The sequence below is a fragment of the Rhamphochromis longiceps genome, linkage group LG8, assembly GCF_057381845.1.
Source record: "Rhamphochromis longiceps isolate RC_006_pf linkage group LG8, R_longiceps_female_GT1.1, whole genome shotgun sequence".
NCBI classification, from domain to species: domain Eukaryota; kingdom Metazoa; phylum Chordata; class Actinopteri; order Cichliformes; family Cichlidae; genus Rhamphochromis; species Rhamphochromis longiceps.
In genome coordinates this window covers 28,981,980-29,005,308 of record NC_140564.1, presented here as the reverse complement: position 1 = coordinate 29,005,308, position 23,329 = coordinate 28,981,980, and the positions used below count along the sequence as shown (strand labels likewise).

The 23,329-nt window shown below is 40.1% G+C and overlaps 2 protein-coding genes across 7 annotated transcripts in view; one reads left to right on the top strand and one right to left on the bottom strand.

Annotated features, from left to right (window-relative positions):
- Positions 1-159: 159 nt before the first annotated feature.
- On the bottom strand, positions 160-5,104 carry LOC146663946 (uncharacterized). The gene is made up of 9 exons (XM_085416926.1): positions 4,955-5,104; positions 3,719-3,780; positions 3,525-3,629; positions 3,252-3,423; positions 2,230-3,076; positions 1,564-1,745; positions 991-1,094; positions 789-893; positions 160-297 (listed from the first exon to the last, which is right to left on the bottom strand). Exons 2-9 carry the CDS (start codon positions 3,758-3,760, stop codon positions 208-210), a joined length of 1,647 nt encoding a protein of 548 aa, XP_085273052.1. The 5' UTR covers positions 3,761-3,780; positions 4,955-5,104; the 3' UTR covers positions 160-207.
- Positions 5,105-9,311: 4,207 nt separating this feature from the next.
- Positions 9,312-23,329, top strand: part of tanc2b (tetratricopeptide repeat, ankyrin repeat and coiled-coil containing 2b) — a 185,807-nt gene continuing 171,789 nt past the window's right edge. For 4 of the 6 annotated variants that reach the window (XM_085416909.1, XM_085416911.1, XM_085416910.1 and 1 more), the window contains exon 1: positions 9,312-9,785. The gene's annotated coding sequence lies outside the window, so the exon portion shown is untranslated. The other 2 variants (XM_085416908.1, XM_085416907.1) reach the window with 2 other exon arrangements.

The window sequence follows — 23,329 nt, the reverse complement described above, 5'->3', positions numbered from 1 at the left end:
GGCGATGTTGCCAAAGTGTTAGAAAAACTGTTAACTGTTCATTCTGTGAAGCCAAATAAATAAAAAGAGATTAGAGCTGTGGAAATACAATTGATTTAGTTTCAAATACTGTTACAGCCTTACTATAGCTGCTGACACTTATCCACTCGCTTAAATTTGATGCACTGCAATTTATTATAACACTCAAATGTGGATTTGAGCTGGGGATCAAATGCCCATTAACATTTGACGGGTCCTCCTCATCTTTCTTCTTGTCATTAGGCAGGCAAACATGCAGGGAATGAACATCAATCGCATCTGCAGAAAGAAATAAAAAAAACTGAGTTGCTGTAGAGAGAACCCAAAATCTTCAAATGTGTTAACATTTATGCTTTGGGATGAAACTGACATCTTCTTGTGTGTAGTAAATTTAAAAAAGGCAGATGAAAAACAAAAACAGGAAGGAAAACAAAGGACCAAAGACGATGGGAAGATTATATAAATAAAGGGTGAATTACAAAACATGACCCAGGTAGCAAAAGGTCACAAGTGGAGACAACCCCCCAAAACACACAAGAACACAAACCATCAGAGGAAACCAGGACATAACAGAGAGAAATAACTTGCACCAAAATGTGAAAACTAACACTTAGTGGGACAAGACAAGGCACCAGGAATTAGGAAAAGCTAGAACCACAAAGTGGCACAGCAAAACAGAGACAATATTAGGACCATGACACATCCATTTTATGCAAAAACATAAATAATTAAAGAAAGTGAAAAATAAAATATTAAGATTGTATAGTTACCCAGGGCGGCTGGGAGTTAAATGTGGATAGATAGAGTACAGTTCCTGAGATGATCATGATATCCACTATATCTGACACATCAGAGCGCCCAGTGATGCCATCACCCTGAAACAGATGGGGAAGGACAAAGTGCAGTCATGTAATTATAGTTTTAATTTTTCAAAAGCCTGTTTTTTCTTTTTTATTCTTTTTCTCAGTTTACCTGTCGAATTCTCATGTAACAGTCCTTCAAGTCAAACACGTTTGGGTCCACGACTACCCTCCCCTTACAAATTTCACATCTTTGGACAGCACGGAAAGATAACCCTGGAAATACACACACATCGTGACTAAGCATATTGACCATAATACTACCGTATAGCTTTTTCTTTTGCAGGCAACTTTTTTGGGGGCTATACCAGCAGACACAGTGGAAACAGCAACATTATCTTCCTGGTTAAAACTGGTCTGAACCATAGAAAGATTAATTAAGAGGTCCAGTCAGGCGGGGAAAAAAAGGAACATCAATCAGATTATTGCACTGAAGACATTACAAGCATGTGTTTCTTGTAGGATGATAAATGGGCTCCAGTGTAGGTGGTCTTGCCAGGGCTGCAGTTTTGATATTGTTATTCCTCTTTCAGTAGAGAACATTATTTAATTTTGTTCTAATCAATATTATAGGTAATTGGATAATATGGAAGAACTTTTTTTGCTGAAAAAATAGCATGTTGAAATGGCAAATTTCACCATTCATATAGAAAATTCAGCTTCTCAATTTTAGCTGCCTACCAACCTGAGTGGATTTTGGCCTTGAGCCATGTTTTCAGGCAGTCCAAGTGTATGAAGAGCAGACTTCCTGAACACAGGCAGGGTGACAACAATGGGTTGCTCGGTGACGCGTCACTGCTGTAGCAGATCCGGCATCGGTCTTTCTCTTTTTCCTCCTCATTGTCCTGTAATGGCTCCTCTAACATCCTACAGGTAGATGATATATCACATTAGACAATATGTCTAAATGGGAACCTGTTATGTTTGACTCCACATACTCTCATACATATACTGTTATATATGGTGGAATCGCATTTTAACAAGGGCCAGCGTTTTGAATATTTAAATCAGTATAGTTTAAACTGCTCTGAATGCTGCTCTGAAACCTTGAGTCCATAAACAGCAGCCAAAAAATCTGTTCAAAAGCAGGGGCAAAGAGGTTAAAATGTCCTGTTTTACACATGGGATGAACTAAAGGGGCTCCAACAAGGTCCAATATAAGATTTCAAGAAATATTTTGAATCATTAAAAGCTTCTCTAGCGGTGAAGCTGAAAAAGTTCTCTAAATTTCCAGTTAAGTCACGGCTAATCAGTGTATTCCAAAGTCAGACATATTAACAATTGAAACATCCTGCAAGATTACCTAAAATTTGGTTGTAGATCACCTAATGTGTCTGTAAAAGTAATTCACCTCCGTTTGAATCTGGATAACATCTGTCCATCGCAGTCTTTTGAAGATGGGGGCACTTCAGCAGCAGCAGCCCCTTGGCACTCTTGATTCTGTGGAAGCGCTTCACCTTCACCAGCTGTCATCATAATGGAGGTTTTAGAGGTATATGGACCTCTTCTTTTATTACGAGACCGCAGTGTGTTGGCATTGCTGGTTCCATTCTGAAAAGCGCCATCCTCCATGTTGCCCACACAGGTCTGCCTTTGAGAGAGGCCTGAGCTGAGTAAGGAGGGAGGACATTGCTTTGCCCCCTGAGTACAAGCTGAAAAGCCCGTGTTGACTTTGCCAGGTGGTGTCGGCATCACATGAGGTGACCTTCTTTGTTTTAGGAGAGGAGTGACACTGCTAAGAGGAGCTCCACTCAGGACTGCTGACATACTTAACTGTGACCTGAAAGACTGCTGTCTAAGCGGGCTGTGAGAGCAGCCAGCAGAGACTGAACTTGACTGACGTGCTGTTTTCGAAAAGGTGATCGAATCACTCTCTCTACGTGTGTGCTGCCAGGAGTCTGTTAAGCCGCCATCTGCCTCCACCTCAGATTCACCAGACAATACATTCAATTTGTGGCGATGTAGGACAGCGATGGTGTCTCCCTGGAAGTTGTCCAGAGTCTCAGCACTGGAGGGGAGCTCAAACTCTGCGATTTGCCCGTAGCTTGTTCTGTTGAAAAGGTGGTTCACATTGTTCCTGCTCTTCAGGATGTCTTGGCTTTGTATTTGTTTACACGCTTCCCTGTGGGTAGATCCATTTAATACAGCATCTTTCACAAGCTTAGACCTGTGCTTGATGTGATACGGGACATTGTGTGCTATATTATGGTGAGAAAGGAAAAGAAATTAAACTTATTGGTTTGGAATGAAAACATTTTGGATATCAAATAACAACTAATATTATAAAATAAATAAATAAAACACAGGGTAGTTAGAAAACCGGTCCAGGTCCTGCTACAACCTGCAGCACAAAATGCATTCTAGAAAACTTACATCTGGATGGCAGTGGGGGCTTTCCACAGTGGGGCATTTTTGAAGTCACTGCCAGCTCTGCACTCATGCTCTGGGTTACGCTGGAAAAAGCTTGACAGCGGGACACTGAGGCTTTGTTCAGAGGGTTCTCTGGCTCAGATGAAGCACACTTCCCAAAGCTGTGGGGGGCCAACTACAGGTGGCAAACAGAGAGGTTGCTGGAGAGTGAGACTTTTGGAAAGCTGAGCTACTCAAGAGGGATATCGGATGTTCCTGTTTTGAAAGTGTTCTTGCCTTCGGGGCTTCCCTTGCAGCTGACACTGAGTGCAATTGTGTGAAAATATTCGGCACGCCCGAAATATTTGCTTTTGTCTCCTGACTCCACCTTTGATAAAAATTCTGATAAAACAGATTCAATACAGTGGATGAGAAGGAAGGATATACAGCATGTCCGTATGAGTTTTTGTGTTGTGTACATCAAACTGTACCATGCTCTCAATCTGTAAATGTTTCCACCAAGAGGGCAGCATTACTCACAACGTGTTGTCCCCTGCAACACAAAGACAGTGAGAAATAGCATAAAAGCCAGTCTGAACATTTAAAGATACAATCAGGTCTCAGTTACTATCATAGAAAACAAGGCCATAGCATGACATAATGTCTGTGCTGATAACAGTTCAATACCATGAATCCTTACTCACTCTCTCTGCTTAAAAATTTTACAGAAACTAGTTACACACAAAACTTCCAGAAGTTAAACCTGACACAAATTATCTGCTATTTATTGTAAATAAATAGCCTGTCTGGAAGGAGTCTGAATAGTAATTATACAATGAAATCATTTTTATTTTTAGATTTTAAGAGCAAGTAAATAAGCTGGACATCAAAAGCAGGTTTATTTTATGAGAGCAACATACCTACGCTACACACTTCATCTGTTACACCTTATTTGCTTAATTCTTCCCATCACAGATTCAACAAGGTGCTGGAAACCTTCCTCAGAGACTTTGATCCACAGTGGCATGATAGCATTACAGTTAGTGCAGGTTTTTCAGATACACGTCCATAACATCAATCTCCCATTCCACCATATCCCAAAGATCATCTATTGGATTGAGATATTGCGACTGTGGTGGTCATCTGAGTACAGTGAACTCATTATCATGTTTGAGAAACCAGTTTGAAATATTTAAGCTTTGTTACATGGTCCAATGTGCTGCTGGAGGAAGCCATCAAACGTTGTGTACACTGTCCTCCTTCTGATGCTCAGTTTGAAATTCAGCAGTTCGTGATTGTGATTGGCTAACTAGACATTTGTGTAACCAAAAATGTGAACAAGTGTCCCTAAGAGACTATTTTTCCACTCAGTGTGCACTTCAAAACTCCAAAGTTATTTTTCAACATTGTTTTGTAATCACACTAAAGTTTAACATTACAAATGAACTTGGATTTACAAATGATGTTTAATAATTTTATTTAATAAGTAATACGTTAATAATTACCTCAGGCCTGCGCTTATTCACAAAGTATCACCATCACCAAAAGACAGACGGTAAATTAAAAAGAAAAAAAGAAAAAAGACGTGGTTTCAAAGCGCAATGCGAACCTTTTAAAACTTTATAAATACATTTTCAAAAGGTACATTTCAAACTTTTCATTCCCTTAACTTAAATATAACTACAGTAATATAAAACATTACATATATGACACTTTTTTTGACTTACTTTGTACTCGGATAATGACCACTTTGTGTACAATACATCCACCACTGCGGTTTTTTTTTCCAAATGATACGTTTCCATCGAAACCAGAATCCGCAGCTGCGCGGTGGCTGGTGTCCAGTTCTAACCACGTGTTTCTAGACAGGGCGGGGAGTTTGAAAATATTTAATTTTAGCGCTCTACGGGAAATAAAACCTGCATATGTGGACACGACGGTCACATCTGATCAAAATCACTAGAATTAAGCGCTGCTCTCTGGCTGGATGTAATGTCAATTAAGACAACAAGAATTCCTTGGTCCAAGCAAAGATGACAGTACACGTATAGGCTAACTGCTTTGGAGCATAGTCAGTAATTTTAAAATAACTGCCTGAAAATACGACCAAGATGACTACTTATTGGCAAGTTTGTCTTTGATTATGATCAAATTAAAGCTTTAGCAAGACAAGTTCAAAGAGTTGTTGCAAAGCCAATATTCAGCAGTTTTAGATTAACTGGAATAAACAGCTCATATATATATTTTTTTCACACGTGACAGAGCTTCCGCCGTTTTTTTCCCGGATGGCTGCAGACACGGAATATTTCACCTGTTCTGACTTCCTCTGTTTTGTTGATGTTTAGAAACAAATGTTTTACATTTACATTCATCACTCCATGAGACCTATTGCTAGATATTTTCAGTCTAAGGAAACCACTTTCAGAATATTTTAGACCTGCCACTTCTTTTGTCCCCCACTTATTAAGTTTCCCCAGATTTTTTGAGGACACACTGCACATCATATACAACAATGTCAAGCTTGCTGCTCATACCCCTGTGGGGAACACCTTGTTGGTGCAAAAAATACTATTTTATGTCAAACTGTGTTGGCATTTTAAAAAAAAATTTTTTTAATCATTTTCTTCAACTAAAGAAAGCAACACAACACATTGTGTGTTTTTGGACCAGGCTATCAGTAACTAAGTGACAAAATATAGAATTTAAATCTGTGTCTAGACACAACACAGGATGATTCATTCAGTCCAGGATTTATTTATTTTTTGCTGTCTCTGTGTCTTATATTGTTTGTATTATAGGTGATATGATTTAAATTTCATTCCAGCTACTTTTTCTATCCTCTTAAGCTTTTCCTTGCTTTACGCTAATGGCTTCAAATGATGGTGTTTATGTTTTATTCTTTTTAATTTAACATCTGAGACGACAGCTGGAAATTGTCTATTTGTCTACCATGAAAACATTTACAGTTTTAATGGATTACTTGTGAAGATATAAATAAACAATTGGACACACTTTTTCATCACTATAATGCACATGAAGTTTTGTTGTTGGGTTTAAAATAATTTTAGGTGCACTTCAGACTAATTGTTTTAGCCAGTATATTGTTTTATTGACAGTGTTGAAATAAAGCTTTCTTTCCTTTATGTGAGTGATAATGGAGGCCAATCTGTAACTTCAAATTTGAGAGTGTTTTGGCTCCTTTATGATACAGAACTCATGTGCAGCTGATAAAAGGATCTCTCACACTGGCATAACATCAGACAAATTTGAGGTGAGCTACAACCCCAGTAGATTAGCATAAGAAATCCAGGGCCAGCAGGTTCACTGAGCCACTCTCTTCCTTCTCTGGCTCCCCACAACTCTGCTGATCCCTCTGCAATCCTGTGTTAGTCCCAGTTAATCTTACCTCCTCTTGCAGTGGGCTAGAGTGGGCTCCACACTCACCTCTACTGTTTTCATTCTTTATATTCAGACAGATGGGAAAGTCCAGGGGAAGACAGAGATTAAGAAAGCTCTGGCAGGATTTGATTCAGTGCCAGTGGGAGCATATGTGTTTCTAGAGGTGAGGGGAGCTCTATCTGTGACCACCTCATCTATCACACTCTGTGTGAGTACACTGTAGAAACCCCCCCCCCCCCCCCCCCCCCCACACCAAAGCCAGTTTCCAGGAACCCGTCAGGTATTTCTCATTACCAATTGGCGAGAGAATACCTTTTGTGTACAAATGTCTGTTTTGGCATGTTTGTTAGTTAGTGTGCATACTGATGGATGTGTTTAGTTACATGGCTTATAAGCTGAGATAAATTATGTTGTCATGTTTTTCTGTAAAGTGTCAAGTGTGGTAGAAAATGGTTGCTTTCTCTCTTAAAGACTGCTTAAATAGCCCTGACTGCAGATTTCTGGAATGATGCCGAGAATATGCCCCCCAATATTAATCCAATCGAGACACAAAATAAATCGAGTTCTTACAAAGAAAAACCCCTTTGTGATATTATTAAACACGACAGCAGTACCTCAGACATGAGCAGGTCTTGTTTTACTCACTTACTAACATTTTCAGTTCATACTGCCATAAAATCTTTTGTGGTAAACTTCATTATCAGTGGCACATGCAAACACGGTGTTATGATCTCAGTCTGCAGCGGAACAATATAACCTCTCAAAACAAGGACTAGTAAGTCAGTATCAAGGCTTCGTTACCCCCCCCCCACATAAAAGGCCATTTTCAGTTTGCATTCACAATGATTATTGCTGGTTTGTTAAATAATGCATAAGACCTGTTGCCTTATCGTCTTGTTTTTAGTCAAACTTAATAAGAAAGCAGAGATTTTTTGGCTTATTAAAATCATCAAAGATCATGTGACATGTTTTGAATGTGATGAAAAACAGAAACTGCACTAAGAACCTAAAGTCAAATGAGCAAGTGACATTTTCAGCAGGTTATTTCTCCCCAACAAAAAGACCTGGCCTGATATGAGTAAATATGTGTGCAAAAGTGATAAGAATGCCTTTCTGGAATATATCATTTTGTATTTTAATTAATTACTCGGTTCATGAATTTCCACGATAAATTCATGCAGAAAAGGTACAAACTGGTGCCTAAACATTTACCATGACTCAGCAAATTCAATATCAGGAATCCCCAAATAAAACCTCTCCCCATACAATTAGATGAAAGAGAACATCTTTCTTTTATCACCAGCTACACAGCTGAAATTTGAACACAGTTAGGTGTTCCAACGGAATATACATATACAAACCTGGTTTTAATGGGTAATAGAAGCTAATATTACATTTCTTGAATGACCTTGCCAAAACCCCTACCTCAACCCTACTGAAAAGTGTGTGGACTATGCTTAAAGGTTGGATCCATACTATGAACCCAGGCAGTTTAAATGAACTCTTGCAATTCTGCCAAGAAGAGTGGTAAAATATTCAGCTAGAATTTTATATCAGAATCTTGTTGATGGCTACCAAAAGTGTCCCGCTGAGGTGCAACTCGTTGAGGGAAATTTCAGGAGGTATTTGCTTTAACCCTATGTGTGCCTTGTGTTTATTTCTCTAACACTTGTACTAATTGTACTTCTACTAGTCTTCTCTTGGTTGTTTTTACTAATTACTGTACAAGATACATTTTAAATAGCGACATGTATTCATGTCCATGAAGCCTGACCAGTGTTGGAAATGTGTTTTCTCCACTAGAATAGGCCTAAATAAAAAGTTATTCAAGTCAACTGATTCAATTTCACGTGAAGTGATTCAAATTCAAAATGTCAATGCAATTATTCAAGTTGATAAATTAAACATTCGATATAAATGATTCAAACGCTCCATCTAGTAATTCATTTTCAGTGTCCGGAGGCATGCATTTTTTTTGCCCATCTATTTGCCCTTTACAGTTACATGACTAAATAAATAAATAAGAAGCAGAAAAACAAGATAATCAATCTCCCAAACATTTAAACGTTGCACTAAATGTTTCTCTTTCTGTCTAAAATATGCCTTCAGCATACACTGCGTTTGACTTCACTTTTTTTTAAGCTCTGAATAGATTTAGATCGATTTAACTTGTAGCTATATGCCACAATCAAGCGCTGTGTAGAGTTAATTTTACCCCATTTGTTACTCTGGCTGATAAACCTGTTCTTTCATTGACTGATGGAAGAAAAGGATCAGGATAATGTCTGACACTTGCCTGCGTCTCCCTCCATCTATCATGTTAAATGTCAGATGCCATGGTCTTCTGGGGGAATGAATGGAGGTTTGATTGGCATCGACCTTGTTTCTCTTGAATAATTATGAATGATTTAGGTATTATTGGCTCCTTTCAGCATAAATAATTCAGAACTGAGTTCAACCCCCCTCCCGCCGTATGTTGCTCCGGTGCTCAGTTTGTTCGCCTGGTTCAAGTTTTTTTTTTAAATGTATAATAAGATGGCACTAATCACAAACACCAAATGAAGATTTTCCAAGCACATTTTAATTTTGGTTTAAGCGCTTCCTGAGGTCCTGAGACCGTTGAGGGTTTTACTTTGAAAGGCACAGCCGGATGTGGTGTACTTGATGAATCGGGCTGACTTGATGCAGTGGTAGGCAGGGCATCGCTCCATGTTGCGGCGCTGCGTGGCACTGGGCACTGACTGTCTCACTGCTCCACACGCACACATACACGCAGATACGCAAGACTTTAGTTGTGAATGGCCCAGACGCTTGACACGCTGGGTGGGCGAGAAGCAGCCGTGAGTCCGGCTCTGCTACCTGCTGCAGACCGAGCTTTCGCCGGGAGCACCCCGGGGTGTCGCTACTGTGACTGCACCCTGCGTTTGGACTGAATGTGGCCGCTTTGATCGGTGCAGTTATTTTCGGAGTCACTCTCTGTAAGCTATTTCGGAGCGACTGGAAACGCGCAGACTGGTAATTTGGAGTGAGGAGCCGCACGGAGCGCTGCAGCAGCAGCATCAGCAAGCAGACAGGGAACCGGAGCAACAGCAGCAGCAGAGAAGAAACGACTGTGATGCCAAAGCTGGTCAGAAAAACAAAGGTTCAAGTCTAGAAAAGGTAACCCATCCCTTTCAGAGCTGCACCTATTGCCATTTTAAAGTTTTATTATGTCTTGAATGGAAATGTCTTAGAAGTGTCATGCTCCTGCAGCAGCCGATCTATAACCTGTAATGCCAATACCTCTCAGCCGCTTACAGTGGAAGCCAAGCCATTCAAGTAAGCCAATAAAAACCCAGCGTAGTGTTTAATGAGATAGAGTTAGCTGTTCCTTTGTACTCACTAACAAGCAGCCCCCTACCCCGCAGCATATGTGATTCATTTACTTTAATATCAGAACTTTGAAGCACATTGTTGTGTTTTCCTCTAACATGAAATGATTTATTGCTTTAATATATTGATAGGCTTATCAGTTAAAGACCAGGGATAGGCACCACAGACCTTGCTCTCACTCTCTTTAGTATTTAGTATTTAGTATTAGTATTTATTTATTTATTGTCATTGTCAAGAACAATGAAATTGCGTTTGGGGTGTATTGATTTTAAAAGTTAGGCCTATTATCTACTCAATTACACAAATATATTTATCTTGTATGGAGAGTAGATTACACACATGGCATCTTCTAACAGTCTCAAGGTATAAGGCGGTCGCCCACCCAGCCAGCAGGCTGTCCATAAAGCAAAGAGGTATATATGGAAGAAGCTGTTCTTACTTGCTCTATGGCTCCAGGCCAACACCTACTTCACAGCACAGCCTATTATCTGACATCTGGTCCTTCTCTACAGGGACTTATGTGGTAATAGTATGTTTCAGCAAAGGCAGCTAATCTGTGTAATGTCTGTTGTTTGGAAGGGGAAAACATTTATTTCCCTATGATCACCATTCAGCACCTTATGTGGAAGAAAGTAAGTCTGTTTTCGGTCGTGAAAACTTCAGATTTGTTGTTTCACAGTTTTACGGCTCTGATTTTAACATGGTGAAGATCTGTAAAGCGACAAAAAGCCTTCACGGAGGAAAATGTCATTTTTAGGCCATATAGTTTACACACAGTTTTACAATTGCAAGGCGTCGCTTTTATAGCGGCAGAGAAGTGCTGTGATAAAGCATTTATCAGAAAAATAGACTGCAGAGTAGTAAGATTTGGTTCCAGCACTCATGGTTTTTGTATGAGGCTGCAGATGACTGCTGTCTCGCTGTGCTCTGCTATTCAAGTTCTTGGTTGTCAGCTCGACTCACCATAGATAAAAGACAGTCATCCTCAAAGCGTTCTCTCATCACATCAGCGACATGCGCTAGTTTTGCTTCTCTCCTGCTACCCCGCTCCTCACTCACATATGTGAGTTCACACACAGTGTGGCGGTTTTCCATTATGAGATCATGATGTTTTTTTTCTTTTTTTAGCCCACCAGCCCTAAACTTTTTTGTCTTTCCGTGCTTATCTCTCCCTGCTTGAAGGGGGGACTGTGGCAAAGCCTTGTTTTCCACAGTCCGAGCCAACACAGTCCCTCCGTTCTTCCTCACCGACCGGCCAAAGGTCAAAACAAAAAGGCTCTGCTGTAGCAAAACGATTTCTCTGCACCTTAAGTTGACACAAAACAGCCCTCAAGTCCTTCACTGAACTCAAGAATCATAAATAAAACCTGTGCTATGTCGTTTAATCAAACCTAACCCAAAGAGGCTCCCCTCTAAAACACTGTTAGCACAGTGAAAGTAATTTATTGTAAAGAGTTAATAATTTTCACATTTAGTGTATCATTAATCAATCGGCCATGCTAGAAATTGAATTTACACGGAAGATAAAATCCCAGTTTGCCTCTTATTTGCATCTTAGTGAATAATTCTTAATAGAAATGTGCTCACGAAAACACTAAACACATTAACGTGCGGATAGAGATGTTTACCTTCTTCCACTGCGCATCTGTCGGGTAAATGGCTTACATCCTGGTATTTATAAAGCGCTAACTATCCATAGAGGCTAAAACAAAAGGGTGGATTGTCAAAACATGTGATTTCATTGTATGTAAAACATGAATGGTAGTTTTTTTGGCTTGCATTGAGCGCTTTATATCTACATATGGTGAGTTTCCTCTTCCACAAAACCTGCCATACTGCACTGCTGTTTCTGTATAGTGTCCATATGTTCGACACACTTGAGGAGTGAGGGGTGACAAAGTGTTTTCAGTATGTGGATGAAATCCTCCACACTGGTTCATTTAATCTGAGAGATGTGTTTATACTGAATGTCCTACCACAACATGGATTCATTAACATTAACCTGTTAAATATCCAGAATTTGTGGAGTTTATGCATTTTGGACTCCGCCATTGCCGGTTCCAAACCCGGATGAAAAAGGAGAAGGGTTGGGCATGGGGTAGCAACCACATCCCGGGTGATGGGCAGTAGCAATATGCATTTTGGACCAATTTTAATGCAATTTCGTGACTTTAATCAATTAAAGAATGCTAACTTTAGCAGCCATCTTGACATTCATGCATGTGGCTGTTTTGAAGCCCTTTTCTAAATGAATCTCAATAATCTCAGGCACATAAAATGCATGTATGGTATTGCTTGTCAAACACAATAAAAACTGCCTCAGAAGACTTTGCCCTAAGATGATGTTTATATGGTTTCAGTTTTCCTGCAGTTATTGCTTTTACTACACATGTGCACAGCTTTACAAGCTGCGTTGATTGCTCAGTCCATTAGTACAACAAGAGTAGTATCTGCCAAGAACTCCACCCTCTTATCCAAATATGGTCACTTGAGGCTCTAAAACAGTAGTGCACAAAGGTTATGTTACCTTGGTTGCTGCCATCTTTTGTATACAGACTTTGGCTACATATGACTAACTCGGGTTTTTACTTTACTTTGCATATATAATAAGTCAGGCTCATATAACAAGTCCTTTTTTAAGGATCTTGTCCTTGTCATTGGGGTTTCATATCAGACTGTTGTAGGCTTGGACAAATAATACATTATTTTTGTTTAATTTGATGGACAGCTCAGTCATACAAATTCCTTTCCCCCCCATATTGACTCTAGTCTCAATGCATTTTAATGTAATTCAGCTGTGGGACATTTTTACAGAGGAGGTGAAATTGACTTCTTCATAACCAGAAAGCCTCTTTCTAGTAGAAGTGCGATTATCGATCTTTCCACCTAATCCCTCGGCTGAAATGCTTGAGCACATTCGTATTCTGTGGGTCAGTGAAAGTCAGTCTTGGAAATGTAGAAAATCACTGTTTAAATCAGGAGAAGAGGCTAAGCGTGTACAAGGCCAAGCAGTGCTTCTTCATGAAATATTACACTGAATGTAGAAAACATTAGTGCAGAGCACCCCCTCCACAAGTACAGCTTTTCTTTATTTTACGATTTAGTAATGTATAGACATCTGACTAACTCCTGACTTTAAAAGAAGCTGGAGTTAATTAAGAGGCTTCTAACCGCCTGAGAAAGAATCGACTGTTCGACTGTGCTTTCAGATATGAAAAGGTCTGTTGTTTAATGAGGTAAAACGGCTCTTTTGATGTGCATCCACGAGCAAGCCAGACACTACTGGGTGTTGCTCTCTGAGTCTTATCAGCCCTGAAAATGTGAGATTGTTTCCTGTATGGGGAGTAAAGGTATCGTTCTCCGGGATGTTTTGATTCATTTCCCTGAGCTGTGAGGAAAAACGGCACTCTTTATGCTGCTGTAATCAGGAAAAGCAGTCAAGGAAACCGGGAAAGCCTTTTGGGAAAAAAATGCTTGGCTTTTTAGTTTTGGGTACACTGCCATTTATTTGTGTACTGTAGGATAAATGGCAGTGATCATCAGTTTGGGGAAAATGTAGTGTGAAGAGAATTAAAATTGATATTTTGGCTATAATTTATTTCCTTCTTAGCCAGTAACTCAGTTTATGCCCCAAGAGTGGACAAGAAAATCATATTAGAAATGCAAGGCAAAGCAAACCACAGTGAGAGCATTATACACATTACTTTCCATAATGTGTATTCTTTGGGCTAATCTGTAACCGTCTGTTCAGTCTTCTTATTCTTTTCCCCTCTAACAAGGTTTCTTCTTTATTCAAATTCAGGGTGTTGCATTGCATTTGGGCCCCTCAAGGGTAATTTGCAACTATGAGTAATGTAAGTAAAACTGACTTGACTTTATACCTGCAAAAAACAGCCTTGGTGTCTCTGTGGATAAAGATATTCCAGATAGTTAGTAAAACACTCTGAAATTGGCTCATTTGGAAGAAACGACGGTGCACTGAACAAGGGACGGAGTCTGCTCGGGCATGTCCCTCATTTCAGTGTGGCCCTTTGATTATGTAATAATGATGCAGAAAAGGCGTCTCCTTAGCACTTTGTTCTTCCTTGTTAGTGACCAGTCTGTGAGGTAAGCCAGGCTGTTTCATCTTGGGCTTTCTGCTTTCCTGTCAGGAAAAACAGTGCTGCGCCTAGCTGTTGGAATCCTTTTGTCTGTACTTTTACTGGGAGTCAGTGACATTAATTGAGTTCCAATGAGGATAATTTGACTCTTTCTCACGTTCACTGTAACAATTCGCTCTAAACAATGCAGGAAATTGTATAATATACTGTTGAATACGGTAAATACAGACACCTGGATGAAATGTAATGACTTAAAATAGTTGCATACTATGGCATCAGGAGTGAAAAGTGCTCAGCCTGACTCTAACCACATCAGAAGGGAACCAAGGGATGGTGCTAACTTCTCTTTCAACACAAAGTGTCTGTGGTCCTAAAGCAAAACAAGTACTGTTACATTCAGAATTTTCTGAAAGTGCTCTGGTGACATCCCCATTTTCCTGAATCCAAACTGGGAGCTGTTTCCACAGAAGCTGAAGGCTATATTTGGACACTCTAGGAACCTTAAGTAAGCCCCGTAGTCTGAGAGTGAAGTGCTTCGTTGGGATAATATGATACTATAATGGCTTGTCTTTGAGGACTTTATACAAGAAGAGAAGAACAGCAGAAATGTTGTGACAGGTATTTCAGTTATTTACAATCTGGACCGGTTGGATATGTAATGTTTTCTGTGTTCTTGTGTCTGTGAACAGTGTGAAGATTTAGCACAGCAGCGATTAAACAGCTTTGTGTTCATCGTCAGTGTCGTTGTTAAAACATTGATCACAACAGCGTTCCCATAAACACGCGGCGCAAAGAGAAGGGGGCTTCTGACAGATTTGATAACGTGTAAAGAAAGAAAAGAAACAGACTCCAAAGTACATACACAAAGACACGCAGTTATATTTTACAACACAAAAATAAAAGTACAGTGGCAACAAAGCACATTTAAGAACAATAAAAGTAAATTATTATATACAGCAGTAAGATGCTGTTGTTGTACATAGGGGTTGAATGCTGCTACTTTATTGTAATTTAACAGTGAAAAGTACAAGTGTACTCACACTCTGGCTTTGAATAGAAAATTCCTAAATTTTGTCTTAGGAGTCGACTCTGTTGCTGCAGTCGAAGATCAAGCACTTCTGCGCTCTTATTTGTCACAAACAGCCGCAAACGGCATACAGTCGATTTCTGTGGCTTTGTTACTGCAGAAGAAACCACAACGGCAGCGTGGTAGTATTTTGGGAAATGTATTTTGTATTAAAACAGGTCTACAGTTTCATAACAGTCAAAACAGAATAGATTCAAAGAACGGTGCTTGTAAGACTGTCTGTATTTCTCAAACATGTTTTTCGCTCATTGCTCTTTCAGCCCGTCGAAACCAAAAATACAGCTGGATCGAAAGTGCTTTTTTTCTGCAGTGGATGCAATCGGTTATGGTTTTGTAACATTAAATCAATAAATATTGATGCAATGCATTTTCAGCTTTCAACGTTGTATTTTGTGCATCTAAAAGAAGAATTTGCTTATTTGCACTAGTTGATTTTTACCATACACTTACAGCACTGTGGTAACTATGCACGTCTCAGAAGAGAAGGTGTATGACAACATTTGCTGTTTCAAATAAGTACAGATAATGGGGATAAATGGCTGCTTGTGGAGTCAGATATTCATACCCTCTTCTACAGTTTTCTTTGTTTCCCCACCAAAGCCTACATCCTTTTTCGTTGTTGACTTACTTTAAAAAATATAGTAAATAATAAATGCACAAATAATCCTATGTCGAGGTCACAGTCTGTGTGGGCAAAGCATCTACCGATGGGAGCCAAACATCAGAGCTAGCTACTTCTAATAATCACAGTCATCATCATAATGAGAATTTCAGTGTTGTTCTGGTGTTTTGGCGGCTCAGTGTGAATGTAGAGAAGTGTCTGTAAATGGCCTTTAAAGTCTGAAAGATGCTGACCTGTTCAGAGTGATGTATTAGAATGAATACCAGAAGCCAAGAAGACCAGAAGCCTGTGCTGGGATGTGTGGGAAGTCATTTCTGCTGCTCTCCCTGTAGTTTGCACAGATATATATCATACTGGCAGTTGCTGCTGTCACTGGAGTCTTTGAGCTTATTTCTGCATTGCAACCTTAATGAAATCAAGTTAATCATTTCTTACTGGTCAAGCTTAAGAAGCACATGCATTCTTTTATGTCTGCTACCTCTTAGATTACGTTACATTACCTGGTTCTGCCATGATGGTCAGGCTTCTAGATAACAAAGATTGGATGTGTGGCTGTATCCAATCAGTCTGCCACTCAAACTTCCACCTGGGAACCAAAGATCCCTGTTAGCCTATTAAGCAGCTGCTTGAGTCAGCCCCAGCTGCTGATGGCAGATGAATGACAGAGTATTTATCAGGCTTGAAAGCCTTGTCTCATAGCTGGAACAACAGCTACAGCATAATGCCAGCAGCTTCGACTTTTAAATGTTGTCAGGAGCAACCCGTGACCTCTAGCCCCTCACTCCAAAGATGTTTAGTTTTAGCGTCTTCACTCTGTCACCTTCTGTGCACACACGGCAAACACATCATCATCCAGGCGTTGTAACTCCTCTACCTTGAGTTCGTCGCTGACAGCAGCTTGCGTAACTGTTAGACGATCACGGGGGTCTTTGCCATCCATCGCGGGGTTCAAAACAAGACAAATAGGGGTGAGCGCCATGTCACCTACTTAATGTTTGTACATTGACAATGTGGCTGCCAAGGCTTTGTGTTGTGATATGTGGGCTGGTGTGAGGTTGTCAAAGAAACACTAGTGCTCTGTCGAATCTAAATAGCTCCAGTATTGTTCTGTGTGGGGAGATGTGCCTCAGCTTTGTGATGAGAAGAGCCATTAATGGGTTAAGTTCATTATAATTTTACAGGCATTTTTGTGTCTGTGGAATATAGTGGGCTCCTTGTTGTTAATACAGCTGCCTTCACTTGCTTTGTGTGCTAAAGCAGGGTGTGACGATAAGAGTAGGAGTGTAGAGAATAGGAGTTTTATGAAAAGTAGCATTGTTGAGAGTCCAGAGACAGAATTGTTGTCAATGATACCCTTTGTATTTAGGAACTACAATGAATAAAATACAGTAAGAAAAAGAATTCCAGTGGCTGGAGAAAATACAGACCAACCAGAACCCTGCTATTAGGGTGCAGACCCATCTCAATCTTGATACAGATACCAATTCTCTAATTGTTATACATGTTGTATAAATACATATGTACAGGTGGTTAAGGTTGTAGAGAAAGTGAAAATGCCTTTGTTTTTTTTGCCATGGTGACGCTGCACCACTGTCTGCTCAGCTGTGTTCATACTCTGCTACGTGTGACGAGTGTTTAACATGGTGGAACCGCTGTGCTTGACAACTACAGAAGCATCTTTTTTTTTATGCTCTGATAAAGATCTTTCATGTCAGTGCTTATCATACATCCGAAAGCACGACAAATAAGGAAAGCATTCTTATTTAAATGCAGTTGGTCTCCACTTAAAGATCAACTTCCTGTGCACCTCTGCATGTCTTCCATCGTTACTTTTGCATGTCCTGTTGCTGTCCATGGAAGTCTCTTTCTTACCACATGTACATCTGCACAGCGTGGACCTCAAACTTGTCCAGAAAGTAAATATCAACATCTGTGGTAAACATCAAAGTTTAATATTGAAGATTATCTTAGCAGATCAGAACATGGACCCAAGAGTCATTGGTAGGCCTTGTTGGGGGATGAATAGAAGCACTAGAGGTGCTTCAGAAGGCACAAAATAACCTTAAAGGGGTGCTCTCAGACACATTTTTATGGGTTGAGTCCCAGAACGTTTTGGACTTTGATTTGGCTTCTGACCACATTCTACTGCACTTTAGCCCTAGCCTGTACTGCTCTAACTTTAGTAGTATTTAAACGATTTTGTCAACCCCTGTTTAAAGGACAATTGTGGACGTTTATTCTCAAAGCATTTCATGTGACCTTAAATCTCTCAAGAATGAGCTTAAGTTGCTGAACCCTGACCTCTGGCGTGCTAAATCAGTTGGTGTACCATGGATATTTTGAGTATTTACACATTCCTGTGAGTTGATGACATTAGTTTCTTATCAGCAGTAAGCAGGCTATTCTATTGTATTTTCTGGTTTGCCCAGTTTGTGTCACCAAATCCCTATAATTTCTTTCCAGTAAACAAGTCTTCAGGTTTCCAGTCCAGCTTCTGGGTTTCTCTCACTGTCCTACAGTCTGATTCAATATAAAATTGAATGACACAAGGTGTACATTCAGTGGGATTCGTCTATTTTTACTGTCAGATTAAGCAAAAATTGCCTCGACAATTTTTATGAAACCCAGTAGAGCGATGGAGCCTGGGGGGAAAAAGATACTTATGAATTTCTTTACACATTGGTCTCTGTGGAGGACTGTGTACCTTTCATTCCCCCCCCCCCCCCCCCTTTTTTTCCAGTTATAAATATTGAATATATTTTCGACCAATATATAATCAACAGTGATTAGAACAATTGCAGAATGAGAGATCAAAACAAATCCCTAATGATTTTTTTTCTGTATGCAGCACCAAAGAGTGCCAAAAAAAGAAAATATATTTTTGCTAGTGTATCACAAACCCAGAGGCTTGCCTGGCTTAAGTTGATTAAAAATAGATTACATGCAGCTTGAAAAAAATGTACATAACTTTTAAAAAGAAAAAAGAACAAGGCAGTTGTACCTGCTCAACTGAGATCCATCAACTTGTGTGCAGTAATTGTGGTTTCAATGATACTTGAATGTCAAACTTGTTACTGATACCCAGGAAAATACTTCATACCATTTTCAGTATTACAGGGAAGAAGAGAAAATTAAAGTCAAGTACATACTGTAAATGTTTCGCAGCAATGTGGCAATCAGAAAGCATATAAGTAAATGACATTCTGTGACTACAAGCAAAGTAACTGTTGCGGTGAGATTGATAAATATCCTGGAAGCAAATACATTAGAGGATTACCCGGCAACCGGAACCTGGAATGTCCACGAGTGACCAGCCTTGAGCTTCAGAGTGATGTGCAACTATCAAATTGCTTCCAGTGTGTTCCCAGCTTAACTGCTGATCGCTTGCAGACATTCCAGGCTCCCGCTGCCTACGATGGGACATCATGATATTGATGCTGTTCCAGTAATCCAATGGTAATTTTTTGTATCTTTATCGATCTACAGGTTATAGTGGGATAAATCATTGTGATCATCGTCGTCACTTGAACTAGGGGGCACTTGATGGTAAAAAGGTGAATTGTGCAAGAAAGTTTAAATTCCAGTAAATAAAGTAGGCTAAACTAAACATTGTTGAACTTGTGGTCACGGTATGTTACTAAGTACAAGTAGAATAAAAATGTATCTGTTTGAGCTCTAATTGAGTACACAGGAAGGCTGGCGCTGGAAACTATTACCCCACAAAAGCATTTCAAGGTAGTAGTTTGAACTTGTACAGATTTCTGTTGCAATAACTGCATAAAAAATGTTAACGTACAGTATAAGTTTTCAAAAGAAGCAATTTTGTAGACATAATGCTTGACTGAGTATGTTGAATGCACTGCCTTCAAGCAGCAACTGTTGATTGAAGGACTCGTAGCTAAGTGAAGTGGCCCTTTCTCTGCTTACTGTCAGTGTGGAGCCCTGTAATGCTACGTGGCACAGCGTGCAGGCTATTTTTAAGACTCCTTTAAGCGAAACTATTGTATTTTACTGAGACCAACATGGGTAAGCCACGCACACTTTGTGAACATAAATTTGAGAAAGGAAAGCACCTGCAGATCAAAAAGATTTTTTCTCAGTTCATGCAAATGTTAGTTTACTGACCACAATCCCTGCAGCTGCATGGGTTTGTCCTTTGCAATGAAAAGTCTCAGCTCTGGCTCTACTGGGGCATGCTTCTACCACTCTGTATTCTTTTTAAAACTTAGAGTAATGTAAGTAGAATGCAAGCTAATCTAACTCTGTATTTAAAGAATCTGTGCTTGTGTGATAAAGCGAAATATTGTGAGTTAACCAATAAATGACCTTCTTTACAGAACGCTGGAGCTCATTTTAATAAAAAGTGGCTTGTTTTCAAGGTAGGGGAGTGGTCTACTGCTTTAGCCTCCAGTCTCCAAAATATGTCCTTGTTCAGGCATGAGGGCTCATTGTGTTAGCAGTTAGGACACACAGTCCCCCCCTGAGTGTGTCTAAAAATACTCCACATCACCTCTGCCCCAAACTACACATGGATAAAGAGAAGCTGCATGTGCCTGGATGAGTGAACATGCAAATACACAGCGCGCAGACTGCACTAAATGCATTTCTCTTTGCGTCGAACACTTTACATCGCAACACTCTCAACAATCTGTACATGTAGCACTGCATGCTGACCTCTGGCATCAACAAGGCAGACCCAGAGGTCTGCCACTCACTGGATATTTTCTCTGTTATCCCATCTGGCACTAACTCCACTTTCAAAGTCAGTCAAATTACCTTTCTTCCCCATTCTGATGCTTGGTTTGAACTTCCTTAGATTATCTTGACCATGTCTATTTGCACTGAGTCTGTGTCATGTGATCGACAAGACTATTGCTTTTTCTGTTCCTGAGCAGCCGAAACCGTACTAACAAAGTGGATGAGCAGATATGCTAATTCTGATATCACACCAATATTGGGCACTATGATCAGTTATTAGATGTCTGTAGAATATGCGATAGCCTAACTAGTTGATTCATGTTGTTTGGACAAGCAAAATCGTTGCTTTTCCCATTTACGTCTCACAGGCACATGTTTCTAATTTTAAGCGATGTGATTTCTGATTGGCAAGATTTAAAGGAAGCATGGCTTACGCAGTTCCTTGATGGCTCTTTATCCAGGGCTGAAAGGACACAGGGAACCAGCCTTCCCTCAAGGTTAGGGTCAGCTACTTTCACAGTGGGCGACAGGAAGCCAGAGAGACTGCTGTCTCTAAACGTCTAATGAGCCTCTAATTGATATCCAGCTGAAAACCCCACAGAGTGTTAATGCCAGTTCCAAGGAAACTATATTATGTCTTGTCTTCATTAAGCAAACAAGACACAGAAGGCCTTGAAGCATACATTTTTAACGTGGAGTCACAGAGGTAGTTGGCTAGTGACACGGTCAGTGTTTCCTGTGAGTCACATTATATATACACTGTGCTTTTTCATGTTTATTTTCAGGCTGGAGAGCCATTAAAAGCTGAGAAAATTAGCAGTAACTCTGCTCATTCATGTTCTTGCTTTGGACTGTCAGTCTTTATGCTTCCTCCATGTGTATGTCTGGTGTCTAGATATAAAAAGAGAGGCGGAAACATATTTCACAGGGGGCTCTACTTTAGCTGCAATATTAGCAACTGAGTAATATTTCTTCATCACCCACCCTTTTATGAGATGTAACTGCAGTAATGAGATGAATTCTAAGAAAGGGGCTAATCCTGGGCAATGCTTTAAGCCAGCTGCCTAACCACATCCCATTCGCCATGCTGTGGAGGCTTCAGCTCTTCTGCCAGGACGGCTTACAGACTGTGTTTGCTTAAACGTTTCATTCATCTTGATTAACATCTTGATTATAAGATGAAGCTCAAAATAGCTGTTGCAGACTTTTCAAGCTTTGCTGAGTGTAGACCAGCAGATGGCATGTGTTTATTTAGGAGGTTCGTAGCATTTTAAACTTGATGTCTCATAATTCAGCGTGATTCGATAAAGGCATGAAACATTGTCATTCGAGCATGTACCTCCAACTCAAAGCGCAGCACACCTGCCGAGCTGCTGTTCAGATGTTCTATTTTTGTTTCCTGTGATAAAACGTTAAGCACATAGGCAGCTTATTTCTTAAGTAGGTGCTGGAGGTGTTTGTGTTGTTTTACAGCTTATACTTGTATATCTAGTTTTGGCTCTTCTGACAAAGCAGTCCAAAACCTTTGTGCTTGGATGGCATAAAGTGCTTTTAAGCCTCTCTCTGATGGCTCCCCACAAGGCAGCATTAGCAACATGTTTTAATGAGCTGAAATCTCGGCACAAGAGGCACCATTTCTCATTTTGGGCCTGGGAATAAAGGTAATCTGTGCTTAAAGGATGCTGAAGAAGGTGAGTGTTGGAAAGAGTGCTGCACCAGTTTAGGATTAAAGGCCAGACTGTCACTTTAGAAATTGCATTTTGGTCTTGGAAAAGTAATGGGGGGGAAAAAGCAACTGTGCAGCACTTACACATCCATTTCAGGGGAAATGCCTTGTTGTCTTCTGATGAGAGTAGATTTATGTTAGAAGTTGTAGATAAAAGACTAATGGGCCTGACTTGCAGTAGGCAGCAGCATTGTCTCTGATGCTTTTTATTTTTGCAGTATGGTGGGTGAGAGCAGGTGATGAAGTACTTTTGGATACAAAGCCTATGTGGTCATGTTGGATTTTTGTACCTATAAATCACCTGCACGTTGCACCTACAAGAGCTCTTTGGCAACACCGAGAGCTGGTTTGGAACTCTGCAATTTCAATTCAATTCAATTCAATTTTATTTATATAGCGCCAAATCACAACAAAAGTCGCCTCAAGGCGCTTCATAGATACAGAGAAAAACCCAACAATCATATGACCCCCTGCACTAATTGAGTCAACAGCGTTGCCGACTTTTATGCACCTCAGTGGCTTTATGTGGCTGAATCAGTGGTTCCTAAATGTTTCCACTGTGCGCTTGCACCTGATCGTGAAATATCTAGGAGGGAAGAAATTTCACAGACCGATTTGTTACAACTGTACCACATTAGAATTCACCAACGTCTTTTAAACACTGACCAGTGGTAGCAAAAGTTGAAAAGTGTTGGTTAAATTTATGCAGATGGTGGACGGGTGTAACTGCTATGTGGACAGGTGTCCTGTGTTCATTACGTTCATTATGCACAGCAGCATGTAAGCTGAGGAGGCTGCATGCTGCGCGGTAACAGTGTTTGCTAATGACATGACCAAGGTTTGCAAAGATGCCATTCTAGAAGCAGAAGACACTCAGCAGCCATCTTGGTAACCTCTTCAGGCAGTTATTTCATGTAAACAGGACCAAGGCTATCTAAATGAATGGGGAGAATTCCCTAAGTTTAATTCCAAGAAAAGACTTTAGTTACTTTGGCCCAAAATGAGGTTTAAAACACCTCTTGCCCATTGCAGGTAAACTTCTGCTATACTTATGCAAGGTTTGAAACATTGCAGCTTTACTTACACTTAGATTTAATT